Genomic DNA, 15,277 nt, shown 5'->3' with positions numbered 1-15,277 from the left:
TTATCTGATGCTATGTTCAAGCTTTTTTCTTACTCAATTAGTGTCTGATTTTTAGACTATGCGAGAGGAATATATGGTTGATTGAACTATTAAGCGTAGTGCAATAAGAATGCTTATAACCACCAATTTATCATATTTCGATTGCTAGCATTCGAGATTTCCTTGAACATTGATTTGATGGAGTCTAGTGCAGGTTAGGGAGTGATTTTAAAGATAAAATCACTTTTGTCATTTTCAAAATCACACCTTTTAAATCATTCAAAACCAAACTGGATGACATGAAAATTGCATTTAAAAGTCTAAAGGAGTGATCTGTTTTAACAATTCTAAAATCACTTCCAAATATACAGAATTGATCTCGGACTTTTTTTAAAGAGTCATATTGATTCAAACTTATCCCTTATACAGGGAGATCTGAACTTATCCCTTATACAGGAGAAAAACAAAAACTGATGTATGATATTAGTAACCAAATTGGGACTTAATTGTTTGGAAGTAGTTTTGACCATGTAATATGAATTACCATAAGTTGATGTTCTTCTGGGCTGTACAATACTTTCCTCTTGATTTGGCAAGTGGAATTCCTAAGGCATTGTGACAGATAATGGTGGACAGCCAGGTAAAGCTGGTTATTTCCTATATATACTTGAAAGGTTAAAGATTTATAATACATTCTGAAGAGGGAAATATATTCAAGTAAAATGAATTTTGGTGATTGTAGTGTATTTTTTTTTAGTGATTTTAAAATTGTTAAAACCACTTTTATCGTGTTGAAAATAACTCCGAAATGTGCCTTTAACCATTCAAATACAATTTGATGTTTAATTTTAGACTTTTAAATATAATTTTTATGTAATTAAAATTGAATTTTAATGATTAAAATTATGTTATAGAGTGATTTTGAAAATGATAGAAGTGATTTTAATTAAAAACACTTCCAAATATGTTGGTAGTATGTGGATTTTTATTTGCTTTAGTAGTTTCAAAATTTGTAATTTTGATTCGTTATTTTAATTTTCTACATTCATCCTGTCTTTCTTTTGACAGAGGTTGAAATAGTTAAAATATAGACATATATATAAATGTTTTAATCTCAAATGTTTGGGTATTCTTTTTCTTCATTTTAGTTCATGTTGTTTAATAAGTTTCAGTTAAAGTTTCTATTAGTGGTTGATGTGTAAATTGGATGATGGTGGTAGGAATGCAAAAAACCGAAAGGACAAATTGAACCAATCCAAACTGATCTATTGGTTTGGTTTGGTTTTTAATGTAAAATTGTACATAATGGTTTGTATTTGAAGAAAACTAAAAGTTAATTTGATCTCTTCAGTTTTTAATTGAAAAATCAAACAAAAACAAATTGAATTAATCATATATACACACTTAATTTTGATGGATAATATACTATTAGCATTTCATTTCATCGGATGAACGATGTTGTTACTTTTACTTTCAATAGGGTGTTTTTATTTAGGTTAATTTATTATTATCTGAAAAAAAAAGAAAGAAAAATACCTAATTTCAATGAAAAAAATTATTATTAGATTTTTAATTTGAGATGAACAAAAATTGAAATAAAAGGAAAAAAAAGAATAAGAAAAATGACCAAGTCCAAAATTGAAAACCAAAAAAAAAACATAATTGGTTTTGCACTTTTGACCAAAATCCAATCTAATCAAAATTGGAGCCATTGGGTTTGTTCTTTGTATATTTTGGAATTGATTATTCCACCATGTGTATCGGGTATAATTCTGGAACTTGTCAATTTTTTTTAACAGGAAAATAAACCAGCGCATGCTTGAGTTTCTTCGAATATATATATACGTACGAAGAGACTACCATCCTATGGCTAAGGCTTTAGTGCCTAAATCAAGGTGGAATATCGAGCAGAAATCATAATAACAAATGAATAAGGAATTGGTTATTATAGTAATAAGTTATTATAGTTTGTGTTTGAGGTGTAAATTATTTTAGTTTGGGTTATAACAGTATGTGTTTGAGGTGTAAATTATTTTAGTTTGAAAATGAAATAATAAACACTATAACAAGGAATAAAAAATGATGAATATAAAATAGTAAAAACTGTAGCAAATAGTAAAAGTTGTAGTAAATAGAGATTTAGGAATAATGTTGATTGAAGATTTTGAAATAGTATTTATTGTAGTAAGGGGTGGTTATTATAATTTTATGACAGTTCTTGTTCCAAACATTCCCTTGATTGAATAGTCAAAATGAGTACAATTTAACTAACATCAAATAGGAACTATGATCTCGATAACTTTGAGATTAGAGGTTCAATTCTATTGCACATAGATTTTTTTTTTTTTTTAAATAAAAAAAAGTCTTTGAATAGATAGGTTGCACATTTGATTTGAGGATACCTGGAAGGATGGAAATCATTTTGCACCCACTGACACATGTTTTCTCATCTTTCATATTTTTTTTACTAGAGAAGAACATTTGAATTTTTAGTAGAAAGTTGATAACAAATCCAAGGGGTTTATGGATAAAATTGTTATACATTAAAATCTAAGAAACATCATGATTTGGATTTTTATTAACAATTAGCCTTGGCTGGACAAGATTTCTTCAGAGACTAATTGGGTGAGATGATGATAAAATGAGCATGACTCAATTTGTATAATGTTTGTACTATTAATTTTGAAGTTAGAGGTTATCCAACATATTATATAAACAAAAAAAAAGATGAAAAAAAAAAGGTGAAATGACTGCTCATACTTTGTGCAACGATGGTGGATGCTAATGAAGCAAATAGAATTTTGACAACCAATTATTGTAGAAAAAAATCTCTGATAATAAAAAAGTAGTTGGAAAATTTCCAACATCTGAATGAATTTGTCTAATAACCATTGACTTAGAGATTACATTAAAAGAAAAAAATAGCTAATTAAGGTCTTGATGATGATTTGGTTTTTTGTTTTTAATTTTTAAAAATTATGCTTGTTTCCTCACTTTTTTTTTTTATATTGATTTAGAAATATTTGAATTCTTATTTAAACTTCAGAAACAAAAGCTAATTTTTTAACATAGTTTTTGTTTTAGAAATTTAACTAAGAATTCAATTATTTCTTTTTTTTTTTTTTAAAAAAAAAAACTATACTAGTAAAGAGTAAAACAAGCATAAATTTCAAAAAGAGAAAACAAAAAACGAAACTATTATGAAATAAGACCTAATTAATTTGAATAGCATGATCACATCATAGACAACAACGCCAATATTGGTCGGTTAAATTTGGGTTGCCTTTAGAACTTAGAAGTTGTTCTAAGAGGAAACAGAAGGTCCTCCCCATTTCCTTATTCTATCCTCAGCAACAGATGCCTGCATTTTCATCATTTCAATTTTGGTTATTGTTCTAAACCAAAACTCCATAAATAAATACACAAACTCACTATTCTCAAAGAAACAGAAACAGAAACAAAAACAAAAACAAAAAAACTTACCTCTTCATTCCAGTTGGTTTTGTAAACCATCCATGTCAAAATGCAAGTCTGTATTATGGTTCCCCCAATCATCCCAGACCATATTCCCTGCAAATATCATAAGTGTCAAAACTAATGATGATGAAATTTTTTACCAAGCAATTTTTGTTTTTCATTTTCTAGGGAACCAATCAAGTATTTTCGTCACGTTTCGTCGTTTTAAAAATCAAAAGAATGGAGTCAATAAAAGAAATTATTCGAGAGCCCATTACCATGTGTGGCTGACAGTCAGTTTTGTATGATTAAATATAGAAGAGAAAATTTGTAAGACTACCTCAAATTTATATACTATGTTAACTAAAAAGCATGCAAATTCGTTCCATTTATTATTATAAGATAGATGAATTGTGACCGATTCAATGAATAATATTTTTAATGGATAGTAGGGATGTTCATGGATTGGGTTGAGTTTGGATTAGGTTTAAAGGCTTTTTAGATCCAACCAAATTGTTCGGATTATAAATTTTTTCGACTCAAATAACCCTTATTAAAAAATGAACACAACCCAACCATCAAATATTTGAGTTGGGTTGGTTCTGATTAATCGGGTCATTTATTTAAAATTTTGTTATAAAAAGAAGTAAAACGTAAATATGTAAAAATCTAATTTAATTGTTTTCATATATTGAATTAAGATTAACAACTCAATTTCAATTTATATAGTAAAATTTTTCTTCCTAAAGTGTAGAGAAACTAAGTCATTGAAGAATAAATTATTAAAAAAATATTGGAATTGAATAAAATTAAAATCAATATATGTATAAATAATTGTATTATAAGTAATAAAAAATATATTTTAAAGTTAATAATAAATTCAGATTGGTTCGGGTTAGTTTTGGTTATATTAGGTGAACCCATGAACCAACCCAGCCCATAAAATTTTCATTTATTTGAACTCAATTCAACCCAAATGAGTTGATAACCCAACCCAAACCGCACAGATTGGGTTGGATTGATCGATTTTTTTGGGTCATCGGGTTTTTTGAACACCTCTAATGGGTAGCATTTTTAGGATTAACAATTAGGTGTACAACAATCTTTTTAAAGAAAATTGCAAATATAACAAAATCTGAGCGATAGAGTCTATCGCTGATCGACTCCTATGGGGATATAGTCTATCATTGATAGACTTCGAGAACTGGATTGAAATTTTTCTATATTTACAAATTCTTTTGTATTATGCTATATTTGTTTACCTTTTAATTTTTAAATTTGGTTGTTATATTTGAATCTACCCCTGTTTCGATAAATTAAAGAGGCTTACCGTAACGCCCCAGTGAAGCGTGAAACCCATAAGCAGGCCCAAAGGAACCCCAAACAAATAGTAACAACCAACATTCACATAAGCCACAACAGCTTGCCATCCAGCTCCAACGGCCACTCCTGCAGTTTAAGTTAATTTCCATCACAAGCACATACTAATTCAAATGAATTACTTAAGAAATGAAGACACATCGATAGTTTGGAACGACTTTTTAAGTGTTTAAAAGCATATTTTTCACATAAAAATATTTTCTTTTTGAACATTTAGAAAGTCATTCCAAACCAGACTTAAAATTAAGAGAAAAATAGAAGCAAAACCGGATAGAACTGGCTGCACGTTGTTGACGAGAATGCAGAAACCAAGCAAAGGAGTTAGGTTCATGACAACTTGTCTCACGGCTGAATCACTCGAAAATAAGAAAGGATAATCATTCTTTGTGATAATGAGAATAGCCGCCAGAATGAGACCCAGAACAAAAGATGATATTACAGCTACTACTAATGAAAATCTTGCTGTTCTTGGATGAGCTGCACCCAATTCATTTGATACTCGAACGCTACACACATTTTCAACTCTTAGTCATTAATTTATTTCTAATTCTAAAAGGATTAAATTACTTTCAAAATGCTTTTAATCATACAAAATCAATTTTAAAATAGTAAAATTGCATTAAAAAGTATAAATGGAAGATTGAATTATTTTTTACTGATTAAAGGTATGTTCCAAAGTGATTATAACCATTTCAAAATCATGTATTAAAATAAAACTATTCGATTTTTATTTCAACCAATAAGATTGATTAGTATTTTATATTTAAAACATATTCCGATGTGATTTTGAAATTGTTAAAATTATTTATTTTCATATTTATAAAATCACTCTCAAATATGTTACTAGTAATTTAAAATCAATTTTAATTTTTAATTTTACCTTCTTAAAAATGGTTTTTTATATAATTAACATTGATTTTGAATTATTAAAATCACGTTTGAGAGGGATTTAAATATGAAATATGTTATAAACTAATTTTTACTGTTTCGAAAACTTTACTAGACATGCTGTTATATGTTTTATGAAGATTAATAATGTGAATTGTTAATTTTTTTTTTTCCATTATTCATTTTACCTTATGGCTGCATTTATTCCAAAAGCGACCATTACTGTCCACCCCAAGATGTTCGTGCTGCACCATATTAAACACACAAAATTAATTTAACAAAGTAAAATGCATAATCAACCAATTTCTAATATATTATCTAATCATTCAACATCAATTGAATATTTATTTTTAAAATTTTAAATGTGATTTTAATACCATAACAAATAATTAGAAATGATTTCAAACGTATTTCACAATGGTTTTGAATTTAACGAAAGTGGTTTGAACAATTTTAAAATTGTTCTCAAACATATCATTCTCCAAAATGGTTAAACTTTTTTGTTAAGACTATTAGTGTCGGCTAGTAGATGTTTCTAAAAATTTGGTTCAACTAAATCGAATCATTTCAACATAATTGAAGTATTCAACTAATCAAACGCATCCATAATTTCATCTAGAAGTCTTAAATTTAAACTAACAAAACAAATAATCACAATAGCATCTATGGCAGCCAACTTTGTCTTTTTCAAAAAAATTGTTGACTAACTACAGTTATTGCTTTAGAATGGGATAATTGGTTAGAAATAACCCAAAAATAAATAAATAAAAATAGTGCTTTTATTGGCCAATTGTTTTAATAACTTTTGAAATGGACACTTTAAACCATCAATTTTGTATTTGGTGAAAATCTCAACCAATATTAGAACCCTGGGTAGGACTAAGATGAGACGAAGATAAGAAGTGTGAAATAGAAGTTTTTAAGATTTTATTGTTTTGATTCTCTAAATGAAATTGGAAAGTTTTTTATACTCTTTTTTGACAAAAGTGTTGATGTGGGAAATTCTTTTCAAATTTTAAAATAAGAAAATTTAGTGTGAACGACTAGAAATCAAATTGTGGATGATAAACATCTCTCTTTCTCGAAAGAAAATCGACCTTATACTTCTACTCTCCAATTTTTTTCAATCTCGATCTAGCTGAGATTTTATCAATTTTTTTTTTTTTTTTTAAAAAAAAAACTAAAAATTGGTCGAACTATTAAAACAACTTACCAAAAAGACTACTATATTTATGACAATGACTATAATTACTTCACCCGACTCAATAATTGCCTTTGATGAACGACCAAAAAGAATAAAGGCAAGGAAGCGGAAAATTATTCAAAGTAGGTGGGTCTCGCAAGATTTAGAAAAATTTGTGTCCAAGATTTAGCCCCGTGACAATGGATACCTGTCATTTTACCATTTAATACCTAACCCCATTGTATTTACTTTCTTGCAAGTCAATAAAATATTTTCAACGACAATTCTTTTTTAATAAATGTAATTTCTCTTGATAGTATTCTTCTCTAAGTTATAAGAACATTTTGTTTTTTTTTTTTCTTTATTATAATAGATGAGGTGGGAGAATTAAACCACTAATATCAGTATTATAAATTTTATGTAGGACAACTATATTCATGTAAGGTAAAAATCATTTTGTATGTTTTAGGTCTAGTTTTCATTTAATCTCTAGATTTCAAGATGGTTATCTTTAATTTTGAATTTAATTTCTGTTTGATTCTTAAATATCAAAATGTTATATTTTTACTCAATGAATTTTGTAATTAGTATCAATTTGTCCAATTGACTATTTTTACTATATTATATTAAAAAAAAAATGTTGTCCCTGATAATGTTATAATCTATAAATCGACAGCTTTTTTGGAAAAATCTAAATAATTATTTAGAAAAGAAAATTTAGCCAGGTGTCCCTATACCAAAAATTAGAGTTTTTTTAACAAATAATTATTATATTTTAGTATAATAGATTTTTTTTTTTTTTAATCATTGACACATATGAATCCACTCTATTTCAATTCAAAAGAAAAAAAATTTAAATATCAATTGAAATATAGACAGATGAGTAGAGGTGTATTTGTCATATTATCTTATGTCGGATCTATAAAGTTTTGGATATAGGGACAAAAAGTAATCAGTGGTAGATATAATTTCTTTTACCTTTTTCATGCGATAAGTTTGATTAATTAAAAACTCCATTTTAAAGCAATAATTAACCAATAATACATACCATATAGACAAGCCATCAATGGAGACTTCAGCGTTCTTTAGATATCCCGCAAACAGTATCAGAGCCATAAAATACCATATCTCCAAACTGCACAATAATAAACACATTGTTTTATATTAGTAATTATTATTATTATTATTTGGTACAACAACTACGTTCAACTTCTATAGAAGCGAAGGTCATCATAATTATTATTTGAAACAAGTTTAGCTTGACAATCGGTAATTAAACAATTGAGTTATATAATAATAATATTACCATTGTAATTTATTTATATCAGATAAAAATTAAGTTTCAACTTAAAATTAGTTGATACTTAGACGAAGTAATTCATTTGTCTTAATTACTATAAACATTGTGAGGTATCTTCAATTTTCTTATATGGAGTCTCTATAATCTCCTTCAAGTAGATGATGTCTCTTAATTTGGGTTCAACATTATTTAGTTTGGATTTAAATATTTTTTTGATATCATATTAAATAAAAATATGTTCCACCTCAAAATCAAATCTCCATCTTTCTAATGTTAGATCCTCAACATGTGTAGTTAGTAACTTTTTGAGTTTACTAGTAAAGACACACGTAATGCACATGAAAAATTTTGGATTTATGTTTTAATGAAAAATTTTAGAATAATTTTTTAGCATGTAACAAATAAATAATATATATATATATACATTTTTTTTAAAATTTTAATGATTACAACATTTAAAACTTAGATAATGTAATAATCTTAATTACTTATGAATAGATCATCACGTTATGGTAATAAAATTTAGTTTTTTGTATACTCTTTACATCATTTTAGAGAAGCAATCCAAAGTTTTTCCTCTTGTTAATCATAATTGCAATTTCATTATTCACAAACTTGCTGCACAAGTCCGCGGTCATCAATGATATCAATTTGTCTTGGAGATCACCCGCTATAGGTGGATTTTCTTTTAAAAATTGATTATTGTTTTTCCTAACTTTTTTATATGTTTTTGTCAAAAAAAATGATAATAATAATATAAGAATTTTGATTTCAATGTTTTCATATTTTCATTACTTTCACAAAAATTCTTCTAACTTATATAATTAAGTTAAAATAAATATGTTAACAATTTGATATTTTAATATACAAATTACAACTACTTTTATTTCAATGTTGTTACATATATGTCGTTATAGTCACTCTCATACACAAAATGAACACATATCGTCACATATATATGTGTATGAAATCTTATATAATTTTAATTCAAAGTAATTAAAGAGTTAGTTTTTGTTTTAAGATTACTTTGTCATAGATACATATAGTTTAAATGTTGCTTTCATAGAAAATATCATGGGTTATATTTAAATTGTTAGAAAAAAAATTCATTATAACTCCTTTTTTCCCATAGATTAAGAAATCCTAATTTTAAAGCCTAATTCATAACTTTTTTTCCATAGATTAAAGCCTTTTAATGTCAGTTTTAAACCGATATTAAAGTCTAAAATTCTTATATTGTTTATGTAAATGTGATAATTAAAAATTGAGGTGGTTTATTTTTTGGTTTCAAAGATTTTGTTGGTTTTATAAATTATGAAAAAAAATCATTTTTAAAAAGGAGTACAATCTTGTTATTAAACAGTTTATAACAATTTTGTATATTTAAAATATTAAACTTTTTTTTTTTGCCACCAATCTCAAATTTCTAATTTTAATATTTATGTCAATATTTTATAATTCGAAAAAAAATAGTTTTTAAAATAATTGGAGTAGTTAATTTTTTTTATTTCAAATATTTTGTTTGTTGTATAAAATTATATAATTTTTTTTTTTTTTAAAAAAAGAACTTGTTATTATTATATATATATTACCAACAATTTCATCTTAATGTTATATTTAAAATAGTAAAATAAATACTTATTTATAAATAAAATATTAAACATTTTTTTTGCCACAAATTTAAGAATTTCAATTTAATATTTATGTCAATATTTTATGGTCATGAAAAAGTTTATATTTTATCACTATTATTTTAAAACGAAGCTTCTTATTTTCAACATAATAGTTTATTTTATTTCATTAATTTAAGGGAGATTTACAAAGAGTTTTAACTTACCTTATATTAGTTGTAGTTATAAATTTATGATGTCATAAAAATATACAAGGAAAATTAAAATTAAAAAAATAAATAAAAAATACGAATCACAATGCGATTTAAAGATATAGTTTTTAAAATTGAGATAAAACTAAAATTAGGAAGTCAAATTTTACCTAGTATCTCACTAGTATTCTTCCCATATCTTTTCCCTAATTTTCTCAAATTGATCCTCCTTTCCCCAATTTCTTCAACATTCATAAAATAAAATACTCTTATGTGGATTTAGAAAAAAAAATAAAGTATGACTAAAGAAGTACATACATTCTTTTTAGAATATTCTCAACTTTTCCTTCATATCTTCTTATTCCCTAATATTTTCAAATTTGGTTTTCCCTTCGACTTCCTCATTAATCTCATTTAGAAAAAAATATTCAGAATATTCTCAAGTACTCCTCTTATATTTTCCTCTTTTCTAAATTTTTCAAATTAATCTCATCTCTCATATTTTCTCATATTCTCCATCAAAATAAAACTTATGTTATGTAAATACTTAAATAAATAGGAGAGATAAAAATGATATTTTGAACTAATTAATGCATCAAACATGTATAATAGAATACATTAAAAATAAGCAAAGCATTCATTCATGTTCTATAAATATTTAATTCGCAACTCACGCTATGAATTAATATTGGAGTAATTAATGTTCTCTTAAACAAAATATTGAAATAATTAATGCTCGTAACATGTACAATAAAATCAATTAAGCATACTTAATAAAGAATTAAATTGAATCACCAACTTCATAATCTAATTAATATTTTATTAAACTTCACAATCTATGAGATAGCTTGAAATTATTTTTAAAACACAATGGCTTACTAGTGGGATTTGCCAAATCTTTTTAATTATCTATAATTTCTATATAAAAAAATACTTAGTCAAATGTGACGTCTTGACTAAATAATAAATATCAAATTCAAATTTCTTATAAATGATAAAGAAAAATATTTGGATGTATTTCAAACTACTCTCATCTTTTACCATCACAAATTAAAAAATTACTAAAATTATATTTTTAAAAAGAAAAGTTGTGATGGGACGTTTGAGTAGATTGCACATAGACAACTGAGTAGATACACCAATTATAACAAACTTATTTTAATAAAAGTAAAATAAAAAGTGTAAAGTAAAAATTTGTTAATACCGTAAAGAAAAAAATTGGGTGCAACCTGAGCTGATGCACGCTAATAAAAATTTGTCATATAGTTACATTTTTTTTAAATTAGATTTTTTAAAATATTTTTTTATTATATAAAGAAAATAATATGCATGAGATTAGATGCAACCTAATCAATAGTCTAAGAAAAAAAAACTGACCAAAGCATGATTGCAGATGCAAGAGAGAGTCTGACGAAGCCCCAAAGACTCTGAAACGCTCTCCATGAGAAACCAGACCAGGCTCGACCGCAACTCCCACTTATTATATAAATAATTTGAGCCACTACAATCACCCACCATGAAGCGTTTAGCACTATGGCACCACCCGCCAACCCCAAACCCAACTTTAGCATCAGCAACCAAGTAAAGAATGTGTGCAGTGCCTGTTCGAGTGTTCAAAATATCAATAAAATAAAACTAATAATGAAAAGGGTAAATGACCATTTTGGTTCCTATAGTTTGGATTTTTTCAATTTTATTATGTATTTTCAAATATTCCATTTTTATTTTTATTACTTTTAATAAATCTCAAATTAATTTTTTAGATTAATTTCTTTATTTAAATTAATAAAATAGTAATAATGGTTTCAATAAAAAAAAAATACACTAGGTGAATATCTTTCCAAAATTTTTAATAGAGATGATCATAGATTTAAAAAAAGAAATAGAAAAGATATAGATAACAAGAATTATATACTATATTTAAGAATTAAAGAATAAATACTAAAATTTAACATTTGAAACTACATTCAGGGAAAGTATACAAGTCTCAAAGTCCAAGATAAAATATTACATTTTCTTATTTTTATTTTTAAAAATTGTGCATCATTTCTTTATAATTACCTTCATTTTTATTTTTATCTTTAAGACAACATTTGATTTTTTTTGTTGCTAAATTTAAAAAAATAAAAAAGATCAATAAAATAATGTGCCCATTTTCTCATTATTCTTTTATTATCTTTTATAAAAAGACCATTAGCCAAATTTAATAAAATATTTCTGTAGTTTTTAAATTTTGAAATAGATTTCGAAAACATTATTAGAAATTAAATAACAAAAGATAGAAAATTATTATTTATATTTAAACTTGATTTTCAAAAACCAAAAATTTAAAACTAATAGCCTACATTCATTAAGAGACCAAATATATTTTTTATTCCTAGATTTTTTATATAGTTTCTATTTGGTTATTAGGTTTTCAAATATTACACATTTGGTCTTTTAAGTTTTTAGTTTGTTTTCAACTTAGTCTATAAGTTTCAAATGTTATACTTTTATCATTGAGATTTTGATTTCATTTCAATTTGGTATTTAGATTTCAAAATTTTACATTTTAACCTTAATTTTTGTTTACTTCCAATCATTTACATCAATTTCTATTAATCAATTAAAAATAATTATGAAGTGAAATTTTGTATTGATAAAAAATATTGAAATTTAATTAATTATAATTTTTTCTTATGATTTTTAATTTTATTAACATAAATTAATATTAGAGATTAAAAAATGAATAGTGCATAATCAAATTTAGGGAATTGAAACTAAATCCAAAACCGATTAAATGTTTAATCTTTTAAAATTTAAGAACTAAATAGAAACTATACCCAAAACTTTAAAAAGATATTTTTATCCTTTCTTTAATTTTCTAAATTTGACATGAATTTTAAAAAAGAAAATCATTAAATAAGTAAACAAAAAGATTTATGAATAAAATAATATAATTAAGCATACCAAAGCCACAGCGGATATGACGGACATGGCCATCATCTTGCTTTGCGCCTGCAAGAATTTGGAGATGGGAAAGTTGAGGGCATACGCATAAAGCTGAGGAATCATCCATATCGACATCACTCCCGCCGCCTCCGAAATCTCCGCCGTCTGTCCGATTAGCTTCAATAGCGGCGTCGCAAATATGTAAATCGGAGTTAGAATTACCGCCGATGAAAGCAGGATCACCCACGATCTTTGCATGTACACTCCCATCATATCCAGCTGCCCGGCCCCATACGCCTGCCCGCACAACGTCTCCAGTGCGCTTCCCATTCCAAGCTGCATTTCGTCATTTTTCAATTTTTAGTTAACATATTTTCTTCTATCTTTTTTCTTGTATATGCTGCCCAAAATCGATCAAATGCTTTAGAACATGCGGCATAATGTGGATGTTCTTTTTGATTTCTTCTAGATTTAGTTGGTTTGTCAAATCAAATCTTACCATAAAAAGTAAAGCAATGAAAGAAAGTAGAGAACTTTGTAAATGTAACTTTCTTTGCCCTAATTTCATTTTAGTTTTGATACTTTCTAATAAACGGTCAATTTTTCAAAGATCCAAGTAGATACTTTGAGATATTGAGAAAATGACAACCTAATTTATGTTCCTCTTTTTATTTACATACTAAAAAATTGTCTGTCATTGGATACTATTTGGATTACACCCAAATTTTTTACTTGAGATAATAAATATAAAAATAGACAAGAACAAGATAAACGATGGATTATGCATATAAACAAACAAAAAAAACAAAAAACAAAAAACAAAAAAAACAAAAAAACAAAAAAAAAAATATACAAAATTAGATTTGGAAACTATTAGATAAATACAAATTTCTATCATTATCCTGAACTATTCAAAAAGAATTTTCAATTCAAAACCAATTGAAAAAAAAATATAAATAGATAAGAAGATACCAAATGGGATTTGGAAATAGATTAACAAAATATCTACTTTGACTTGTATATCACCTTAGATAAACATAACTTTTCATCTCAAAATCAATTAACGAAGAGAGAGCTACTAAATAGCGAGGTTTCATTTTAAAACTAATGGATAATAAAAGAAGTAATTCATGAATTTTATAAACATTGTGAAGTCTTTTCATTTAAAAATATGGGATCTTCAACATCCACATTATCTAACATAAGGTTTCATCTCTTAGCGAATTGATTTTGACGTAAAATCCTATGTACTAGCTAATATTATTTCAGTGCTCATCAAGCTCAAATAGGTATTCGGGAAAAAAAAATGAGATCAGATCCAAAAATGATAATCCAAATAGGCACCATCTTAAAAGGACATATTAAGAATCCCATATTGGAAAAGTTAAGGAATCTCACTATCTTAAAAAGATAAATGAATTACTTTTCCCATTGTCAATTGATTTTGAGATGAAATACATTATCAAATGTAGTAACAATAATTATATTTTTGAAGAGTGCATTTAATGAGAAGGAAAGAAAAATTTTGCATATAATAAAATTTTACTGTCATGTCTATTATAGTCTATCATAATGATATTTTGTTATACTCAGAAAATATTTTACCCACAAATTTTAGGTTAGAAAGACTAGTAATAAATAAATAAAGAGTTAGGTTAGAAAGATAGTTAATGAAAAATGAAAATTTTAATTTCGTAATGAATTGCAGAAAATAGGGAAGATTACGTGCCATGACGCCGAAGGAAAAGCCGGCAATAACGGAGTTCTCGATAGAGACGGCGGCGAGGGCAATGGTGCTGACTTGTCCGGCGAAAAGTTGAGTGATGGCGCCGAACGAATACTGGCAAACGGAAGTGAAAACCGCCGGAGCTGCAAGGTACCACAGCTTCTTTAATTCAACACAGAACTCTCTGTAGAAATCACGCGCGGTGTTGATCGGAGGGATGTCGTCGGCGTCGGGAGCAAAAACAACCTTGGTTCCTTTCCGGCCGGATTCCGGCTGGTGGATCTGTTTGTTTTCCTCTCTCTGGGAGAGAAGTGGCTGAGAAAAATCCGCCATGGGACAAAGAGATTAGCCGTATAGCGTCACTCTGCTTGGCGGACGACCTTTCAAAGTCTGTAACAAAACTTACGGAGTTTCTAACCCATGGGTTTTTATAATAATAATAATTAATTTAATTTGTGCAAAAATACGGAAGTAGCCTTCAATTCTGTCACACCAAAGTTTATTTCAAACATTATTGTTGTAAAAGAATATATATATATATATTTAATTTCTCTGTCCCTCTCCAACTACTCTTCTCTACTAAAACTGAAATAATGTAGCAAATAGGAAGCG

At 26.5% G+C, this 15,277-nt stretch overlaps 1 protein-coding gene across 1 annotated transcript; it reads right to left on the bottom strand.

Annotated features, from left to right (window-relative positions):
• Positions 1 to 2,794: 2,794 nt before the first annotated feature.
• Positions 2,795 to 15,177, bottom strand: LOC120082008 (MATE efflux family protein). Its single transcript, XM_039037217.2, has 9 exons — positions 14,669 to 15,177; positions 12,958 to 13,275; positions 11,386 to 11,609; positions 7,935 to 8,021; positions 5,892 to 5,948; positions 5,083 to 5,321; positions 4,766 to 4,884; positions 3,463 to 3,549; positions 2,795 to 3,340 (listed from the first exon to the last, which is right to left on the bottom strand). Exons 1-9 carry the CDS (start codon positions 14,996 to 14,998, stop codon positions 3,284 to 3,286), a joined length of 1,518 nt encoding a protein of 505 aa, XP_038893145.2. The 5' UTR covers positions 14,999 to 15,177; the 3' UTR covers positions 2,795 to 3,283.
• Positions 15,178 to 15,277: the final 100 nt, after the last annotated feature.

The sequence above is a fragment of the Benincasa hispida genome, chromosome 7 (genome assembly GCF_027475165.1).
Source record: "Benincasa hispida cultivar pf3 chromosome 7, pf3_genome.v1.1, whole genome shotgun sequence".
Classification (NCBI taxonomy): domain Eukaryota; kingdom Viridiplantae; phylum Streptophyta; class Magnoliopsida; order Cucurbitales; family Cucurbitaceae; genus Benincasa; species Benincasa hispida.
Note: the sequence above shows the minus strand (reverse complement) of the source record. Positions and strands in the feature narration are given on the sequence as shown.